Genomic DNA, 19,282 nt, shown 5'->3' with positions numbered 1-19,282 from the left:
GCCTATTATATGCCTGGCATTAACCTAAAGATGGGACTATAGCTCTAATTTGTAACTCTATTTTATATCTGTTGACCCCCGAATTATCAAAACGTTAATTTCTAAATGTGCCCTGTTCATAATCTTTTTATAATTGTTAACCTGGGTGACAGTTTCATGAGAATTCATTAATTCTCTCTACTTTTGTGTCTTTAAATTTTTCATAATCAGAGGCCATGCAAAAAAAGGAAGGGGCCAAATAAACTTCATTACCTAAATAATAACTCCGACAATTGATGAAGGCTAAGAAAGAAGTCAACATTTCTTCAATATTTACTATGAACCAATCATTTCACATACTATCTGTGAACTAACTGTGATTGTATTTTACAAATGAGGCAATTGAGGCTCAGAGAGGTTAAAGGACTTTTTAAGGAGTTGAATGCTGGTCAAAGCTTATGCGTGCTCTTTCCAGCATACCATCTTGCTCTCCTGGTCCATATGGTTTCTAAGGACAGGATCCCTGTATTTAATCTTGGCAGCCCCAAGTGCCAGTGGGTGAAATCATAGTGCTACACTTCAAAAATCTCTCTCAGACCTAGTTCAAAACCAGATAAAGTGTTCTAAAAACAATATGACATGTATGCTTTAGGAAACATTTCAAAGAAAGAGAAAACTGGCAAAGCAATGGTTAATGATAATTTGTCTCTGGGAGGAATATCCTTAAATGTCCCTTCGCTGTGTGGGTGTGAACATGGAAGCATAACATTTGGGACTTTGGGGTAACCAACATTTATTTCCAGACATTTCACAACCTCTCTTTAAGGTTAGATATAAGGCCCATTTTACAGATGAGAAAAAGGAGGCTGAGAGGTCCAAGCTGGCAACACCAAGTGTTGCTGAGCATTACCACGCCATGGAGTGTGGTGCAGCTGGAGTTCAAATCTGGTCTGTCCTGTCCTCGGTGAACATCCTCTCACCACAATAGTCAAGTGCTATGGCAGAATTGGATGCTTCCTTCTGTGCAAACACCATCTATTAAAGGCTACAGAGGGTCAACCAAATTCCTCCATGTGACCTGGGAGGGGGAAGGGTTGGGTGTAACAAAATGGCAGCATTTCTTTGTCATGAGGCAAAACTTTCCCCACTCTGCTTGGATTTATTTGGTCTTCATGGACCAAACTGAACAGAAGTGAATTATCCCATCTGTTGTCAAAACCATCCTCCCCGACTTCAAAGAGTCCCGGCCCCCGGAGGGAGAGCCCCCCAGGGTGCAGAGAGAGATGGAAGCCCCTAGGCCTCCTGTCTCCGCTTTAGTCTCTGGGGGCTGGAGCCACTGCCTGTCATCCCAGCTGACTTCGCTTTGAATCTGCGGCTCCTCACCACCCCCAGCCTTCCCCTCAGCCCAAACAGACAAGGCCCGATTTCTGTTTGAAGTGGATGTGCTGCTCTTCACACGGTGGGCGCTCCACGGAGGTGCAGCGGGATTAGAGGAAACGGCTCCCCGTGGGGCGAGGCCACCTAAGCCTCGCGGCACCGACAGTCAGCACTTTCAGCCGCTCAGGGGGCGATAATGGCATTCTGGGCTTTTCCACAGGGGTCCCCAGGCCACCGAGGGATCTTAATTAAAGTGGCTTTGTGGGCCTTGGAGGCAAACACAGGCCCAGAACTCAGAGGGGGTTCCTGTTGTGAGTTCTGGTCCAGTTTCTCCCTAGTCTCAGAGGGACCTAGTTCATAGGAGCAAAGGAAATGAAACAACCGGGCCTACTGTCTAAATCCTACAGCGAAAGCCTTGTTCACCTGAATAACCCTGAGTGGTCCCCGCAGAGCATCACCTGGTATTTCCTTCTGCTGGTGTAGAAATGGTTGAAACCAAACTGGAAATTGCTCAAAGTAGGGCTTTCCTGGTGGCTCACTGGTAAAGAACCTGCCTGCCAATGCAGGAGATGCAGGTTTGATTCCCTGGGTTAGGAAGATCCTCTGGAGGAAGGCATGGCAACCCACTTCAACATTTTTGCCTGGAGAACCCCATGGACAGAGGAGCCTGGTGGGCTACAGTCCATGGGGTCGCAAAGAGTTGAACACGACCGAAGCAACTTGGCACGCACGCACCATGCGTTGGAGTGATGCTTTCTCCTCCCTCAGATTATTCTGAGGAAAAGGTAATAAATGGATCTGTAAGGAAATTGGTTGTCTTAAAGTTTAATTACATGCATTAATTACCTTTTAATGATGATAGATGAAAATTTTGAGTTATTTTGCTATAGGACAAGTATCTCCCCATAGACATTTCAAATGTAGCTCTAAGCAAATATTTTTTTAAAAGATAATACAAAGTTAAACATAAAATTCTCTTCTCTGTAAAAATATTTTTTATAAAGATCAATTGTGTGTGTGTGTATTTGATTTCATTTGAGTATTACCCTCTGGATAGAATCATAGACTATATCTATTTTGAAAATATTATTTAAAAAAGAAAAATGGAGTCTGGGTGCCATATTTTAATAGAATATCAATAATTATATTTTCTCATTAAGATGACACAATTAGATAGGATTAAAAGAAGTATTAGCATCCAAGGATAATTTATATTGATGCCTTTCCCTCTGTTTTTAAAGTATGAAATTATTTACACATCCCTCTAATTGGCAGTTGTTTCACAATTTGGAGATATATATACATATATGTGTGTATATAGATACATATATATATATATCACAAATGTGTGCAGTTGTTTAATTAGTGCCAGTTTTCCTCCTAGACCTTAAGCTCCAAGAAGGTAGGGACCATAACTAATTTGTTTACCATTGTATGCCCAGACCCAGACATGTCTTAGCTGCTCAAATATCTGTTGAATACATAAGTAATCACTCAAAGAGATGTAATGTAATAATGATGGTATATATTTATTTTTATAAGAGTGCCTGCTTTGAATTTTTTCTCTTAATCAAGAGACTCAGGTAATAAGTTTGGACTTTGTGATTTTAAGAAAGCACTAATGTTTATCTACAAAAAAAAATATGACTGAAAATAGTCTATGGATTGTCAGATCAGGTGTGCAATGGTTTACCAGTTCATACAATTGAGACTTTCAAAAAATTGGTGATTGGTCCCAACAAATGAGAGTAAGGGTAAAATTTACTCAATATAATTGTTTAAAGAGGCTACTTGTAACTGAAACACGTTTAAATTTTGCCTGGGGATGAAGTAGTCTTATTTCATGGTCTTAGTACCAGAGCAGGTAGTTCTAGGGAATTTGCACAGTTGCTCTGCTACACATTTCACCTATAAAGACGACTAGCTGACATGGCAGAGCTAAGGGACTGAAGTTCCAAGTTGGTGTCGACATCTGTGATTGACTGTGGGGAATGCCAGGCACTGCCAGACAGATGTGTTGGGAATTCACCCCCAGACTTCATGGAATCACCTTGTGCTCACTCCTTCAAGAGAAATCTGGTGAAGGGGAACTTTAACAATGCTGAAAAAGCTAAACGATAACCTTTTCTTCCAGGAATAAGGATGCCTCTGGTTGTGCACGAGTCAGTGAGAGCAGACGCTGTCTCATAGCCTTGCAGACAAGACCTGCATTGTCCAAGGTTGCTGTTTCCCCCTGCCATTCCCTGGCTCCCCTCTGCCCTCAAAGGATTTGTAAAGTGGTCAGGGCCACGATGTTGCCCAGTTTTGCAACCAACTTTCTTTTCTCTTGATCTTTTGTTTCAATGTCTGCTTTCTTTCCTCTATGTGCTCACTGAAGCCTAATTGTGGGGGTCAAGCTATAATTAGTTTATATATGAAGTTTAATTCACTGTGGCTCTTCTGGCATTAGACTCAAATGGGCTTTGATGTCTGGCTGGAGCTTTGATCCCTGTCCCTAGGATGGTGGTCATCACCCCAACTCAAAAGACTGCCCTTTATTTTTTTCCCTCCTATTCGGAGACAGCTTTTCCCAATTACATCATTTGTGTTTGTTTGGCCATAAAAGCTGGAAGGCATCATTTTGTTGCATTGCTCTATAGCAAAACGTGCAACTGATGCTCCTTACTTTGCTGGGCTGCAAAAAAATGTTCACTGCTGGATAAAGCATTTGTACAATGATGCTCAGACTTTGTGGGGGTGCTGTTGGGAGTTGTTCTGCCCAAGGGCAAGGCGTCAGACTGTGTCATCTGAGGGACCTTTCCTGGCTCTGCCCAGGAAATGTCTTTAAGCGTAAGCCACACGACTGTGATATATTCAGTCAAGATTCCTTTTCATGCTGGCAACTTTATCTTACTCTCTAGATCCTCCGGGTGGCAGATCCACCCTGTCTTTAATGTCACACATTCTGAGTGTCGCTTAGCAGCCTTTCTGAGAAGACAGAGGCCTCCAGGGAAAGCAAAAGAACTAAAGAGAGCTGAGCAATACTAGAAAAGAGAGATAACAAAGTAGCACTGGTGGAGGAAGAAGCACCAGCACTTGCTTTAAAAAGAAAAGGAAAGAAAAATCAGAACAGTAGGGCAAAGTGAGATCCTGTCATTGACAGGAGGGAGCAGCAAACAGTGCGTGATCACCTTCAACTGCTTCCCAAATACCTGCAACTGAAACAAAGACTCAAAGAGGAAAGAAAGCCTAAGGAAGAAAGAGTAAATCCGAGAGGAGAAAAATAGGCTGTTGGGTTAAGAAGAGAATAGGGGCAACCCAACCAGGCACACTTAATCTGACAACATTAGTTTTCCTGGAAAAACAATTACAGTGTTGAGCTCCTTGCTTCTAACTTCACTTGACAGCCTGAGTTTGTTTTAATTGGCGCATGAATGAACAGCATTATTTATTAATGTGTAATGGATACTTTGGAAAGCATAACCTCTTTTCCTATTTGTGACCATTTTATTGGTGGAGCCATTTGAATACATTAGTTTTAATATTTAAACTTGCTGGGAACACTTTTTCATGGAGATGTACAAGCTGTTATGGCAAATGGTTTGCTTTGGGCTAATGAGCCAGCTCAAAGTGGCATTTGGTGAGGAGGGGGCTGGGGAGGTATAGAGGTTTGGAGACACAGTGACTTGTCTGTCTACTTTAACAAGATTTATTAGTAGTGTGTAAAAACATGTTTCAGCTTTTTCCCCCCTCTCAACTATATAAATATAGTTGTCAGTGTATGACATAACACAGGCCCCAATAATAGACTCCACCCAGCCAGAAGGAATCTAATTCAGAACTAGAAAGCAAGAAACTTGCCTATAAATGAATAGCATGAGACAGTGACAGAGGACAAAGGGGCGTGGCATTTGGCAAAGAGGACCAGTCATTATTCTTTAGTGCTTTACTAAAATTAGGAAGGAAAATTTAGTTCCTTTATTATCAAGTACTGTGTTTGGCACACAGTAGGCATAAAGCTTAGATGAGCTGAAGAGAATTAATTTTGCATGCTGATGAGCATCCAAGCATAATTCCATTTTTACATTTTTGGATTTAATATACAAGCTGGTTAATTATGAATCATGGTTGTAGTTATAGTTCCATTTGTGTCTGTGAGGGCAGCAATGGGGAGGTCAATGGAGAGTGGCTAGAGAACTCTTGTTTTTGCTTTTTGGTAAATGTGAAACTATTTTTTGCAGAGATTAAGTTAGTTAGAAAGTGTGTTAATGAAAAAACAATTTACAACCAACCTGCAGTTTCTTGAATGCTTGCAAAGGCATTGTCCTGAGTATAGTAATACTTATTGTTAGGTCACTCAGTTGGGTCTGAATCCTTGCGACCCCATGGACTGCAGAAGGCCAGGCATCCCTATCCTTCACCATCTCCCGGAGTTTGCTCAAACTTATGTCCATTGAGTCGATGATGCCATCCAACCATCTTGTCCTCTGTCTTCCCCTTTTCCTCCTGCCTTCTATCTTTCCCAGCATCAGGGTCTTTTCTAATGAGTCTTTTCCAATAGTAACACTAAGAAAAATAATCACTGCCTTCAGGGAATCCTAATAATGTAATTGGAGAGAATAGATGCACATAAACACCTATGTACATAGTATGTGTGTGCATACCTGGATAAATAACCATGCAAATGGCATTTGGTAAGAATCAAATATTCATGCAGTTGACTGGAATTCAGAGGAGAGAAGTGAACTGATCTTGGAGGGAAGAAGGTTGGCCCACAAAGAGGGGAGAAAGGAAGAATTCGTACAGGGGTAAGAAGCTTAAGAAAGGTCTAAGAGTCTTAAATAATGATAGAGAATGCACTCCTTCACAGAACATTGTGCCTGAACTTCAGCAAACTGCAACTGGCTGAATTCGATTTCTGAGGCTCTTGGATGTACTGCTTTTAAAATAGATATGGCACTTTTCCGTGGACAAGCTGGCGAGAGGCATTTCCAGACCCCATCTCACTGAAATGCCCTGAGACCAGTGTCCCAAGCATAGATGACAATATTACAAATGCTACCGCAGGGGGAAAGTTTGTTAAGTCCTTCTGGAGGAAGAAAAGAAAGATACAACTTAACTCACATAACCTTTACCCTCTGTGTGCCTGCGCCATTGTAAACACACCATATATACAGTATATACTGTATATTATTATAATTCTTACAACAGGCACCTTGTTAGTAGTTCCATTTTACCCTTGGGGAAACGGAGGCACAGAGAGGTGAAGTTACTTGCCTGAGCAGCTAGTCTTGGCAGGAAAGGGGATTCAAATTCAGGCAATCCGGTTTCAGAGCTCCTGTGCTTGCAGACTAAATAACAACAATAAAAAACTCTTAACAAAAACCAAAGCGCGCACGCGCACGCGCACCCCCTAAGCCCGGAGCTTGTAAAAGAATTGATGCAACCGCTGGCTGTACAGCGACATCCTCCTGCCTAATATTAAATGCCTTCCATGAAAAGATTAAAACAACAGCAACAAAACCAAGAGTTTAACAGTTTTCGGACAACGCTGCACTGTGCCTTGGAGTGCTTGCCTTTACAACTTGGAGTCACAAAAGCCAACTCCAAGAAAAAGTCTCTGAATCCACTCGCAGTACCTTGCTTGGTGAGGTGGAAGAAACCTAAAGCAGCCTGAGTGGATGCGAACAGTGGACGTGTGGGGAAAGGGTTAACGTGGTGGGCTGCAACTCGGTCGAGTTTCAGAAAGTTCTCTGGGGAGCCCAACTGCTGCGTCCCTTGGCGGACCCTGCCTGCGAAGCCGGCTGTAACAGGATGCTGGGGCTCGGGGTGCTCGCCCCTGGCTTTGTGCGATTGTAAAGAACCAATAAGAAGCGAGGCAAAAACTGGGTGCCGTAAACCCGAAAAGGGGGCGAGGAGGCCCGCGGGAAGAGCGGGGGAGGAGAGAGGGAGGAGCGGGGAGGGCCAGGCGAGCAGGAGGCCGGCGCCGAGCGCGAGCGGCGCCCCTGACACTAGAGGGGGAAGCCGAGGGGGAGCGGGCCTCGCAGCCGAGGGGCCGGCGCGGGGAGGCGGGCGCCGGGCGGGGGTTCGCCTGGCCGCCGCGCGTGACGTAGCGCCGGACTGGGCGTTATCAGCTGCGGGGCCGCGGCGAGGGACGCGCGGCGACAGCGGACGGCGCCGCCCGGGGCCCGGACGGCTGCAGCCCGGGGCCGCGCGCGGGTCCTGAGCGCTCCGGGTCCCCGCCCCCGCCGCCGCGCCCTGCCGCCCGGAGGCATGAGCCCGAGGCCGCAGCCCTAGCGCCCGCTCCTCCGCCCGGGCGGCCCGGCTGCGGGGACGGGTGCGCGCGGCCGGGTTGGGGGCCATGAAGCCGAGTCCGACCGGGACGGCTAAGGAGCAGGAGCCGCCGGCCCCGGCCCGGGGAGAGCAGCGCACGGCGGAGCCTGAGGGGCGCTGGCGGGAGAAGGGCGAGGCGGACACGGAGCGGCAGCGCACCCGCGAGCGGCAGGAGGCCACGCTGGCCGGGCTGGCGGAGCTGGAATACCTGCGCCAGCGCCAGGAGCTGCTGGTCCGGGGCGCCCTGCGCGGCACGGGCGGCGCGGCGGCCGCTGCAGCCCGCGCCGGGGAGCTGCCTGGGGAGGCGGCGCAGCGCAACCGCCTGGAGGAGAAGTTCTTGGAGGAGAACATCTTGCTGCTGCGGAAGCAATTGGTAGGTCCTGCCCGGAGGTGGGGGCACGGTTGTCCCTGCAGACGGCCGGGGATCGGGCAGGTGGTCCGTGGTGGGTGCCTCTAGCTAGGAGCAACCCTCTGGCTTCCCGGGACCCCCGCCCGGCCCTTCCCTGACCTGGGTTCCTGCGGGTCCCCGGGGGCGCGTGGGGTGCCGACGCCCACGCGATCCCGGCGTTTGCCCGCTTTGTGTCAGGTGAGGGGCCGGAGACCCCGCGCGGACTGCCCGGGCGAGGGTGGCCGCTCTCTCCTCCAGCCCTGCCTTCGGGATTCTTGGAGTCGTCTGGTCGGAACCTCCAATCGCTCTAGTTAGACGAATGCCTGCCCTCTCCCCGAAGGTTAAACCCTCATTAAAAATAGCATTTCTTTGGAGGGCTTCTTGGCTTCAGGTCCTCCCGCTGAGAGGGGACAAAAGCCGAGGAGGGGAATTTGGGGGCGCGATTGACTGTCCAGAGCCGAATTTTACTATTACACGGAAGCGGCCGCGGGGAGCCCTGCCTACCCCTCCCTGGGCTCCCCCCCTCCAGCCTGCCAGCTCTTGCCTACTCTGCTGCTTAATTTCAGATAGAAGCCCTTTGTATAAGGCGGCTAAAACAGATGCACACGATGGAAATTTGGCTGGAGAAAGTGCCCCCTCCTCTCATACGTTCTGCTCGTTGTGACTTGAGGTGGAGGTGGGCGGAAGGGAAAACCTCCTCTCAGGGAGCATTTATCATATTGGATTTGTGTCAGCATCTCAGAGATTCTCTGCCGTCTTCATTAATGGGGAAGAAAAAGAACTTTGACGCTTAATGTATTGATGAACAGCTTTGACCCAGCCTCAGAGAAATGGCGGCAGCTTTGTTTCCATGACCTCAAAAATGTAGTTTTGAAAACAGAAAAAAAAAAAAGAAAGAAAATCCTTATCTGACCATGTGATGCTATCTGAAACTAGACACATACTAGATAATGTCCCTCCTGCTAACAGAGTGATGCCGTGTTGTTGTCAAGTGTTTTCTTTTATTATCTTTTTTGAGATAATTTGTCTTTTTTTTTTTTTTTTTTTTGAGCATCAACGTGATTTTACTTGTTTGGTTCATTTTTTCCTGAAGAAACTCGTTCTAACAAGCAAGCATGTTATGTGTCCAAGCTTTTTAAGTTCAAGGACAGACAGGAGGAACAGATACTCATATGCGTCTGTTTTGTAAGGCCCTGTGGAAGTAGTGGTTTGTGCAATATTTCAGGGTTGGCATTTTGCTGTGGTTTTGGTAGCAGACTGATTCAATTGTTGTTGGTTATGCCTGGTCATTGACATTATGTGCATTGTCTTATACAATAGCACCTTCTTGTCTTCATGAATCTCACAATTGTGAGTGGTGCATTCCTGTTGTTCCCTGGAGAGGAGCAGGACAGCATGTCAGGAGAATTCCCGTCCAGTCAGTGTTTGTGGTACTATTTTCATTTGTAGACTTGGCGTTTGTGATTTGAACCAGATGCCTTTGAGTGTTTTTTTTTTTTTTTTTTTTGCTTTCCCAGCAATAGGAAGCACTAGGTGGCGGTGTGACAGCACTACAGCCTGTCACCTTGGGAAACCCGAGTTGAGTTCAAATCTTGATGGCCCTTCCCTTGAGGGTTTTGGATTCTGCCAGCTCACATTATACTTGGCACAGGCTATTAGTATTAGTTTCTCTCTTTCAAAGGCCCTAAGACTGATTAAACCCCACAAAGTGACTAATAGAAATCAAAGCTCTGCAGGACATTTGGCCAGAAAATCTCACCTGAGAAAGATTATAGTGTATTGTAGGAAATCTGTTACACTCTGACTTCAAATTAAAGAGTCTACTGTGAAGTACTGTTTTCTAATAAATTGGCTGTACACAGAGGTTTTTTTTAAAAAAGTCTCAGTGGGTTTTTCATATCCCTACCTGTAAAAAGTAAGTTTGTATATATATTAGCTGACATTGAAAGCAAGTCTTGTTTTTATGAAGAAACTTTATATCACCACAAAATGTGAGAAAGTGGAATTAAACAGGACATATTCTTGAAGTTTTTCTTTGCTTCAGGTCATCTAGTAAAATTTTGATTTTGGAAAATTTAGGGAACTCTTCAGATGGTAATTTGAATACTTAGAGCCAACTTTGTAGTTCTTTGTCACCAAAATGTTTTTTTTTTTTTTTCCTTTCTCTGTTTCTTCCTCATTAGAATTGTTTGAGGAGAAGAGACGCTGGTTTGTTGAACCAGTTGCAGGAACTCGACAAGCAGATAAGTGACTTGAGACTGGATGTGGAAAAGACATCTGAAGAGCACCTGGAGACAGACAGCCGCCCCAGCTCAGGTGAGTGGGGGGGCACAAGGAGAAACTCTGCTGTCGAGTTCTGTCTTGGAGGCCCCCCTGTGCTTGGCATTCCCAGACCTGCAAAGGACAATGGAGTTTGTTTCCAGTACAGAGACACTACAGCAAAACAAAACAAGAAAAGTCTGTTATTCAGTTGCATGACAGGGAAACAAAATCAGGCAATAAATTTATTGAAATATAGCTGATTTACAGTGTTGTGTTAATTTCTGTGTATAGCAGAGTGATTCAGTAATTTGTATATATATTCTTTTTCATATTCTTTTCTATTATGGATTATCACAGGATATAGTTTCCTGTGCTATACAGTAGGATCTTGTTGTTTATCTGTTTTCTTTTTTTTTTAATTGATTTTTAATTGGGAGAAAATTGCCATCCATTTTCTATGTAATGATTTGTATCAGCCAATGCCAGACTCCCAATCAATCCCTGCCCACCACTCCCCAGCAACCACAAGTCTGTTCTCTTATGTCTGTGAGTCTATTTCTGTTTCATAGATGAGTTCATTAGACAACAAAATTTTTAACAATGAGACTCAGCTGACTGAAGTCCCCTGAGCTTAAAAATAAAAGCTTCTATGCAAATTTCTGGAAGCGGGATCCTCCTTTGAAACTTGAGAAAGTCGGAACAGGGCTCGAAAATTAGTCACACTTCAACTTCCTGAGACCACTTCAAAAGTTTTCTTTTTTCCCTCTAAACCATTTGGCTCCTTACATAGATTTGTTTTTCTCTTCAAGTTATTTTTTCTGAAATGTTTGTGAAAAAGTTGACACTCTGACAGATCTGAGTCTCTTTCCTTGCCCATCTTTAAAGGTGGGGTCAAGGAGGAAGGTCAGTTTGAGAGTGAGAGTACTCTCAACTTTGAAATGTACTCATAGTTATGGGCTCTTTGCCTTTTTCTGAGGATTGCTGGAAACGAAACCCTAAAGTCAAGACACTATATCTCATGAACCAAAATTGCCACCCCTCCCTCCATATTCTCTCTTTTGTACATGAATACTTTTCCTTTTAAGCACAAATGTGTGTTTTTGCTTGACATGATCTTAACCTTAGACGATGTTTTGATTTGTAGGGTTTTATGAACTGAGTGATGGGGCTTCGGGATCCCTGTCCAATTCCTCGAACTCGGTCTTCAGTGAGTGTTTATCTAGTTGTCATTCCAGCACGTGCTTCTGCAGCCCCTTGGAGGCAACCTTGACTATTTCAGATGGTTGCCCCAAATCTGCAGGTAAGACTTTTTAGAATTGACATTTAAAAAATTTATTTTTAATTGGAGGATAATTGCTTTATAGCATTGTCTTGACTTCTGTCACACAACAATTTGAATCGTGCTTAAACATACATATGTCTCCTCTCTCTTGAACCTACCCCCACTGCACACCATCCTACCCCTCTGAGTTGTCACAGAGCACTGCATTGAGCTCCCTGTGTTATAGAGAAATTTCCCATAAGCTATCTGTTTTACGTATGGTAATATATGTTTTAATGCTACTCTCTCAATTCGTTCCACCCTCTTCTCGCTGTATCCAAAGTCTGTTCTCTCTATCTGCTTCTCTATTCCTGTCCTGCAAATAGGTTCATCGGTACCACTTTTCTAGATTCCATATATATGCATTAATATATTTGTTTTTTTCTTTCTGACTTACTTCACTGTATAATAGGCTCTATACCTTCCCAGAACTGACTCAAATGAGTTCATTTTTATGGCTGAGTAATTTTCCATTGTGTATATGTACCAAATTCTTTATCTACAGAACTGATAGACATTTTTAATTGGAAGGGGTCAAAGGTCGTTAAAAGTTGTCTAGCTTCAGCCCCTTCTACTGATGAAAAACAAAGACAGAGAACTTCATCTGCTTTTTGCCTTTAGTGCCATAGCTGATTCTAGAATCAAGATCACCACTATTCCCAGTCCTTTTTTGGGTGTTACCTGGGTTTATATCCTGATGGTAGCAAGATAGCTTATCTTTAGAAATCCTATCCCAATTATAGATCTTGAGCTCTGTTTCTGAATCTTTGCTGTTAACTTGTTTGCACTTTCTTTTCAAAATTACTTTAGATCTGTTTTCTTCCTTTAATCATTTAAAGTTAAGGCTTCCCTGGTAACTCAGTCGGTAAAGAATCCTCCTGCATTGCAGGAGACCTGGGTCAGGAAGATCCCCTGGAGAAGGATATGGCAACTCACTCCAGTATTCTTGCCTGGGAGATCCCATGGACGGAGGAGCCTGGCAGACTACAGTCCATGGGGTCATAGGAGTTGGACATGACTAGTGGTTTAGTGACTAAACCACCACCACCAAAGCTTCCATCAAGTTAAATATATCTGTTAGCCTGCTTAAGAGCTGCTTGGCTCTTCTGGTGGCAGTGGCCCCTCCGTGTTCTCCAGAATGCCTTATATGATGGCAGCTCTCTCTTCTTTTAGTAGGTGGATGGGGTTAGATCCCCTCCACCATTTCCTCCATTTGGGGCTAGTATTGCAGTGATCTCTAGAGAGAATCATGCCATTGTTGGTTCTGGAAGAGTTTCTCCATTTCCACTATGTGTCTCACACACTGCTGTATGCTCTGCATACATTTCTCTGCTTTGAATCCTCCATACAGTTCTGCAAGGTGCAAGTGTTGTCAGGAACCATTTTATGTATCAGAAAATGGAGGCCTGGTGAGGTTAAGTTTGGTAAGTTGCTTAAGACTATATATAGCGAGTAAGTGGCAGAGGCAGGGTTCAAGCTTAGGACTAACTGCCAGATCCTTGTTTCTCCACCACACTAAGGGAATTCAGAAAGTGTTGTGTTCAACCTTCTCATCAAACAGGAGGAATTACATGCCTTTTGTCAGAGGCTCCTCGTTTGCTGAATGGCAGAGTTGTTGCTGAAATTTGGGACATCTTCCTTAATTCTGATTTAGTGTGATTTCTCAGAAGAGCAGAGAAAATACAGAGATTAGAGGAGGTGATAGGTTCTGGCACAAGTCACCATACCCTTGGTTTTATGTATTGTCCACTTAGGTATAGGCTGAATTTCTGAGGTCTCGGCAGTGCAAACATAACACCAAACAACTGAGGCTGCTAATCACCTGGTGTCTCTGTAGTGTGTGTTGTTAGCAGCAATCATTTGGGGAAGCACAGATCTATGTTATCTAGAGTGTCTGGGTCTCAAGTTCATTGGTAATTGCTACCTTTCATTCTGCAGATTTGGCTTCAGAGGGAAATTTTATAAACCCATTAAGGTACTTTGGTATAGGTTTTCCTTAAGGACAGACTCCTCTATCCCAAATGTCACATCTTCTCATAATTGAGACGGTTGGGTTGGCCTTTGGGGGCTGGGATGTCTGTCTTGTTCCTTAACTCTAGAAAAGAGGGAATAGGGATGAGAGGTGTCATGTAGCTAAATGTGGCTTTAAGTAAGATAAGGATAGGCCTTGGGGTAGTGAGGAAGAATGGGCACAGATATTAGCTAGAGAGATTTCCCCTTCTTACAACAAGCTGTTTATTGGGAGTGGAAGTGGAATTGGGGACATGACACATTTATTTTATAATAAACTTTTGTTTACAAACGAATATAATTTCTGGGTCTAGACTGGCCCTGCCACCCAGACTGCTAATAATCATTGAAATTCACAGGGCTTTCCTTGAAACAGTTAGCATAGAATCTAGCACATAGTAGGTTTTCAATATTTGATTGAATAAATATAATTATAATGGAAAGCAAATTAAATAGGGACAAAAACTTTGATCTTCTGTAACTAAAAGTCACTCAAAGAAAGGAAAGTGAAGTCGCTCAGTTGTGTCCTACTCTTTGCGACCCCATGGACCGTAACTTACCAGGCTCCTCTGTCCAAGGGATTTTCCAGGCAAGAGTACTGGAGTGGGTTGCCATTTCCTTCTCCAGGGGATCTTCCTGACCCTGTGATCAAACCTGGGTCTCCCGCATTGCAGGCAGACACTTTACCATCTGAGCCACCAGGGAAGCCAAAGTCACTCAGAGGATTTGATACTTATAATATATACCAGGATAAGAGATCAGAATAATCTAATTAAGCAAGAAAGCTTGATTTCATTATATTTTGGCATCTATGTTTTTGAGATGTGGAAATTTTATTCATTAGTACTACTCCTCAATCTTTTAAAACCTCATCAAAAATTCCTTCATAAAATATTGTGCTTTTTTAGTATCACTATTAAAAACATAAGGTGACTATTATTTAAATTTAGTCTTGATTGAAATTAGTTTCCCTGACCTTTCAATTGACACTTATATTCAAACACATGTCATTAAGAATTAGGTCTAAAAAAAAATTCAAAATGAGGAGAAAGCCCATGAAAGTATAGTTAATCTCAAGTATTTAAAGGGAAATCAGGAATAGAACACAGAAGGGAAAGTGGCCCAGAGAAAGAATGGCTCAAAAAACGTTTATTTTTCCAGTTATAAATGCCGTACATGTACTTTTAGTGAAAACTTAGAAAATAGAAAAAGAAGAAAGTACCATAACTTGCTTTCCCACCACTTTGAGATGCTACTATTAGCATCTTTGCATGCTTCATTTCAGACTTTTTTCTTTGACTATATCATCTTAATAATGAAATTATGATTTTCACTCCACTTTCAAATGTTTTCCATATATTATTCAATAGTTTGAAAGTATTTTTAATGGCTGATTATTTTTCCTTCAGAGTTATATCCTGTTAAAAATTCCTTTGTTGATTATTTTTTTCCTCATCCAGTAGTATGAACTGTATGTGAAACAGAGTAGCTTGTCTAGTATTTGTTGATTCTTTGTTATTATCTGACTATGCCTGAATTTGTCTTCATAGAAACTGGCCTCATCAAGCTAGTGCTGACCAGTTCATTTCTTCAGAGTGTACCTTAAATGTTTTTCAGATCTCATAGGATGGCTGGAATATAAAGAAGGCCATTGTGAAGACCAGGCTTCAAGGGCAGTTGGCTGTTTCCCCTCCACACCACAATCTAATTCCCTTGCTCTCATTGCAGATGTGAATCCCAAGTACCAGTGTGATCTGGTGTCTAAAAATGGGAATGATGTGTATCGCTACCCCAGTCCACTTCATGCCGTGGCCGTGCAGAGCCCAATGTTCCTCCTTTGCCTGACCGGCAACCCCCTGAGGGAAGAGGAGCGGCTTGGTAACCATGCCAACGATGTTTGTGGGGGATCTGAGCTGGACACCGTCAAGACGGACACTAACTTACCATCTCCAAGCAGTTTGTGGTCTGCTCCCCATCCTTCATCCAGCAAGAAGATTGATGGTTACATTCTGAGCCTGGTCCAGAAAAAAACCCACCCAGTAAGGACCAACAAACCGAGGACCAGTGTGAACGCTGACCCCACGAAGGGGCTTCTGAGGAATGGGAGCGTTTGTGTCAGAGTGACTGGGGGCGTCTCACAGGGCAACAGTGGGAACCTTAAGAATTCGAAACAGGTGCCTTTGCCCTCCGGAGGCATCCCTTCTTTGGACAATGGGGCCTTCTCCCCACCAAAACAGTGGTCAAAAGAATCAAAGCCAGAACCTCTGGAAAGCAAGAGGTTGCCCGCGCCTGAAGGCTGTTCTCCAGGCACTGCTACAGAACTTCAAGGTAAGCATCTGCCCAAAACCGCCAAGCCCGTCTCCCAGGAACATGCAAGGTGTCCCCCCGCTGGGACAGGGGAGTCCTCTAAGGAAAGCGGGCAGATCCCAGCTGCCTCTCCGAAAGAGAGCCCTGGGAGGGTCCTGGCACCGCTGCAAGAGAATAAAGTGGTCCAGCCACTGAAAAAGGTGCCACAGAAAAACAGCCCGCAGGCAGGCACTCTGGCGCCCCCTCCCGCCGCCTCAGCCCTGATGCCCCCCACTTTCCCGGCGGAAGAGCGGCCGGCCCTGGATTTCAGAAGCGAGGGCTCCTCTTCTCAGAGCCTGGAGGAAGGGCCCCTGGGGAAGGCGCCGCCCGTCCTGGCGCCGCCTCCGGGGGTCAGGCCGCCCCGGGGTGCGCGCCCCGTGGCCGCCCCGAGAGGCTCCGCCGTGAAGCACCGGGCGCCGGCCGTCCACGGGCCGGAAAGTGCTCTGCCTGCCGTGAGGGAGAAGGCCCGGGCGGCCGGCAAGAAGTGTCGGTTCCCCGACGACACGGATACAAATAAGAAACTGCGGCGAGCCCCGGCGAAGGCGCGGCGGGGCGGGGGCGGCCAGGCCGACGCAGGGCTCCCCAGCCGGCCGCTGGGGACGGGCCACCGCGCGGGGAGCCGGGCGCACGGCCACGGCCACGGCCGGGAGGCGGTGGTGGCCAAGCCCAAGCACAAGCGCACCGACTCGCGGCGGTGGAGGTCAGCCGCCGAGGTGTCGTACGAGGAGGCGCTGCGGCGCGCGCGGCGGGGCCGGCGGGAGGCCGCGGGGCTGTTTGCGGCCGGGCCTTACGCCAGCCCCTACGCGTACGCGGCCAGCGACTCCGAGTACTCGGCCGAGTGCGAGTCCCTGTTCCACTCCACCGTGCTGGACACCAGCGAGGACGAGCGCAGCAACTACACCACCAACTGCTTCGGCGACAGCGAGTCCAGCGTGAGCGAGGGCGACTTCGTGGGCGACAGCACGAGCACCAGCGACTCGGAGGAGAGCGGGGGCTTGATTTGGTCCCAGTTCGTGCAGACGCTGCCGCTGCAGCCGGTCCCGGCCCCCGACCTTCGCCACAACCCCACCAAAACCTTCGTCAAGATTAAGGCCTCACACAACCTCAAGAAGAAGATCCTCCGCTTTCGGTCGGGCTCTTTGAAACTGATGACGACCGTCTGAGGCGCGTCCTCCATGTAGAGAGTGGGGCTCTCTAGTCCCCCCCCCCCCCCCCCCCCCCCCCAGTCGGTGGTGTCTGCCTTTTTTGTGTGTAATAATTTCACGGAGTGCTTTCCTTTGGTTAAGAGAAAACCGAGGTGAATTTTTGTCTCATCTTCGTCACGTATGGACACTAGTGCCTTTAATGGAAGGTAAAGAATGTGTATTTTTGCTGGTTAGAAGTGAATATTGAGTTTCTAATGGTGGTGACAGTGAGTGAATTTTGTGGTAGCAGATTTTTCTTTGAAATGGTCTGAGCATCGGTGAAGGCACAGGTTTTGATGTTCAGGTGTTAAGTGGACGAGACCTTTTGATCTGGAGGTCAGGTGATGGCATTTGAGGACATACATTTGCTTCTTTGGTTCTTCAGGGCAGCGTCGCCATGAGGGTTTTCCTGTTGGGGGGTATCACATACAGTTGTGTGAAGCAGATACAAGGGGCAGTCATGGTTTTCTGTCATTTTTTATATATTCTGCTTTTCTCAGATGTAGCCCCATTCTGTTTTCTTCTCAGAACTGTTTGGTTTACTGGACTCAGAACTTGAAGACCACACCCTACATCCAGAAAGGTGATCTGGGTAGGGAGGCTGGTAATACCTTAAAAGGATTCGCTAAAACCTTTGCCACCCTTGGTGCCTAGGCCCTGGTTACAGTAACCCCTTCTAGGGCCATTTACCCAACATTGATGCCTTTCTCCCCCTCTCTGATTTACAGCAGATCCAACCATTCCTCCTCTGGAAACTTGGCTTTGGTATAACTTTTCATCATTGGGTGCAGAGAAATTCACTCCTAATGAAATAACTCTTGGGTGCGACTCCAAGCTCAGAACTGCTCACAGAGCACTGTGCCATCTAAATATTAGCCCAAACATATTCGTGCAATCCAGTCCAGATTGGACCACTGACCCTGCCTTGGAAGGGCTTTTTTTAAAAAAAAATTTTTTTGGTAAACAGTATTGTGTAAAATTGCTTTTTTATATCAATATATGCATGTTTTGTGCATGAGTAGTATTTGTTTTGATATTCCTGTTGATGTTAAATGACTGTATGATATAAACAGTATGTGTTTTTATATATCTTTGTGTAAATTTAATATAACACATTATATGCTGTAATAAACGATTTGTTTTCCTGCTGTTAAGTTTGTTATTTGGGTATAAAACCAGATGTTTACACCTATAAATCTTGTGCTGATTATTGTGGGATTTATATTAGGCCTATTCTAGCATTTGAAATATTATTTACAATAATTAAGGCAGATTTTAAGAGTATTCGAATGGATGGTACATAAATGAGGACAAGCAATTCACCTGTTGAGAATGGTTGAGGTGCTTCTTTAAAACTGAAGGTACATTTAATAGAGCTCTTCTAAGGAAAATATTTCTGTGAAAACCTCCTCTCTCCCCCAGCTTCTAAGTATGAAAATTTTTCAACATGGAAAAGTTGAAAGGATAGTACGGTAAACACAGTACGGTTACCACCTAGATTCAACAATTGTTAACATTTTGCCATGCATGCTTTAACACTCTATATGAATATATTAGGTTAAACTATATTGCTGGTTTTGTGGGTTGAAGACAGATTTTGGTAATCTTTCCTGTCCCTACTACACTACTATATCATTTTAGAGTAAATTTCAGGCATCATGATGTTTCATTTATAAAAACCAGGTATTTCCTAAGAACAAGGTGATTCTCCTATATAACCACAACACCATGATCACACCTAAGGAAAATTGACAATAATTCTTAATATCAAATGTTTAATCTCTATTCAATAACTTTCCAGTTTGTTTCAAGATTTTTTAAATAGCAGCTTCACTGCTCCCTCCAACAAGGATTCAGTCAGTTATACCGTGCATTTGGCTCTAGATCCCTAGTCTTAGAATTTGTTGTTGTTGTTCAGTTGCTCAGTAGTGCCTGACTCTTTGCAACTCCATGGACTGCAGAACACCAGGCTTCCCTGTCCTTCACCATCTCCTGGAGTTTCCTCACACTCATGTCGATTGAGTCAGTGATGCCATCCAACCACCTTGTCCTATGTTGTCCCTTCTCCTCCTGCCTTCAGTCTTTCCCAGCGTCAGGATCTTA

General features: G+C 45.1%; 1 protein-coding gene across 1 annotated transcript; it reads left to right on the top strand.

The window, feature by feature from the left end:
- Positions 1-7,379: 7,379 nt before the first annotated feature.
- DACT1 (dishevelled binding antagonist of beta catenin 1) lies at positions 7,380-18,327 on the top strand. The gene is made up of 4 exons (XM_043920501.1): positions 7,380-8,041; positions 10,240-10,372; positions 11,463-11,618; positions 15,378-18,327. Exons 1-4 carry the CDS (start codon positions 7,697-7,699, stop codon positions 17,156-17,158), a joined length of 2,415 nt encoding a protein of 804 aa, XP_043776436.1. The 5' UTR covers positions 7,380-7,696; the 3' UTR covers positions 17,159-18,327.
- The last annotated feature ends 955 nt before the right edge of the window (positions 18,328-19,282 follow it).

The sequence above is a fragment of the Cervus elaphus genome, chromosome 12, assembly GCF_910594005.1.
Source record: "Cervus elaphus chromosome 12, mCerEla1.1, whole genome shotgun sequence".
NCBI lineage: Eukaryota > Metazoa > Chordata > Mammalia > Artiodactyla > Cervidae > Cervus > Cervus elaphus.
This window is presented reverse-complemented; position numbering and strand designations above follow the sequence as displayed.

Coding starts and splice junctions, on each gene's coding strand:
- DACT1 (XM_043920501.1), top strand. CDS start 7,697: ATGAAGCCGAGTCCGACCGGGACGGCTAAGGAGCAGGAGCCGCCGGCC. Junction 10,373..11,462: donor AGACAGCCGCCCCAGCTCAG/GTGAGTGGGGGG, acceptor TTTGATTTGTAG/GGTTTTATGAACTGAGTGAT. Junction 11,619..15,377: donor TGGTTGCCCCAAATCTGCAG/GTAAGACTTTTT, acceptor CTCTCATTGCAG/ATGTGAATCCCAAGTACCAG.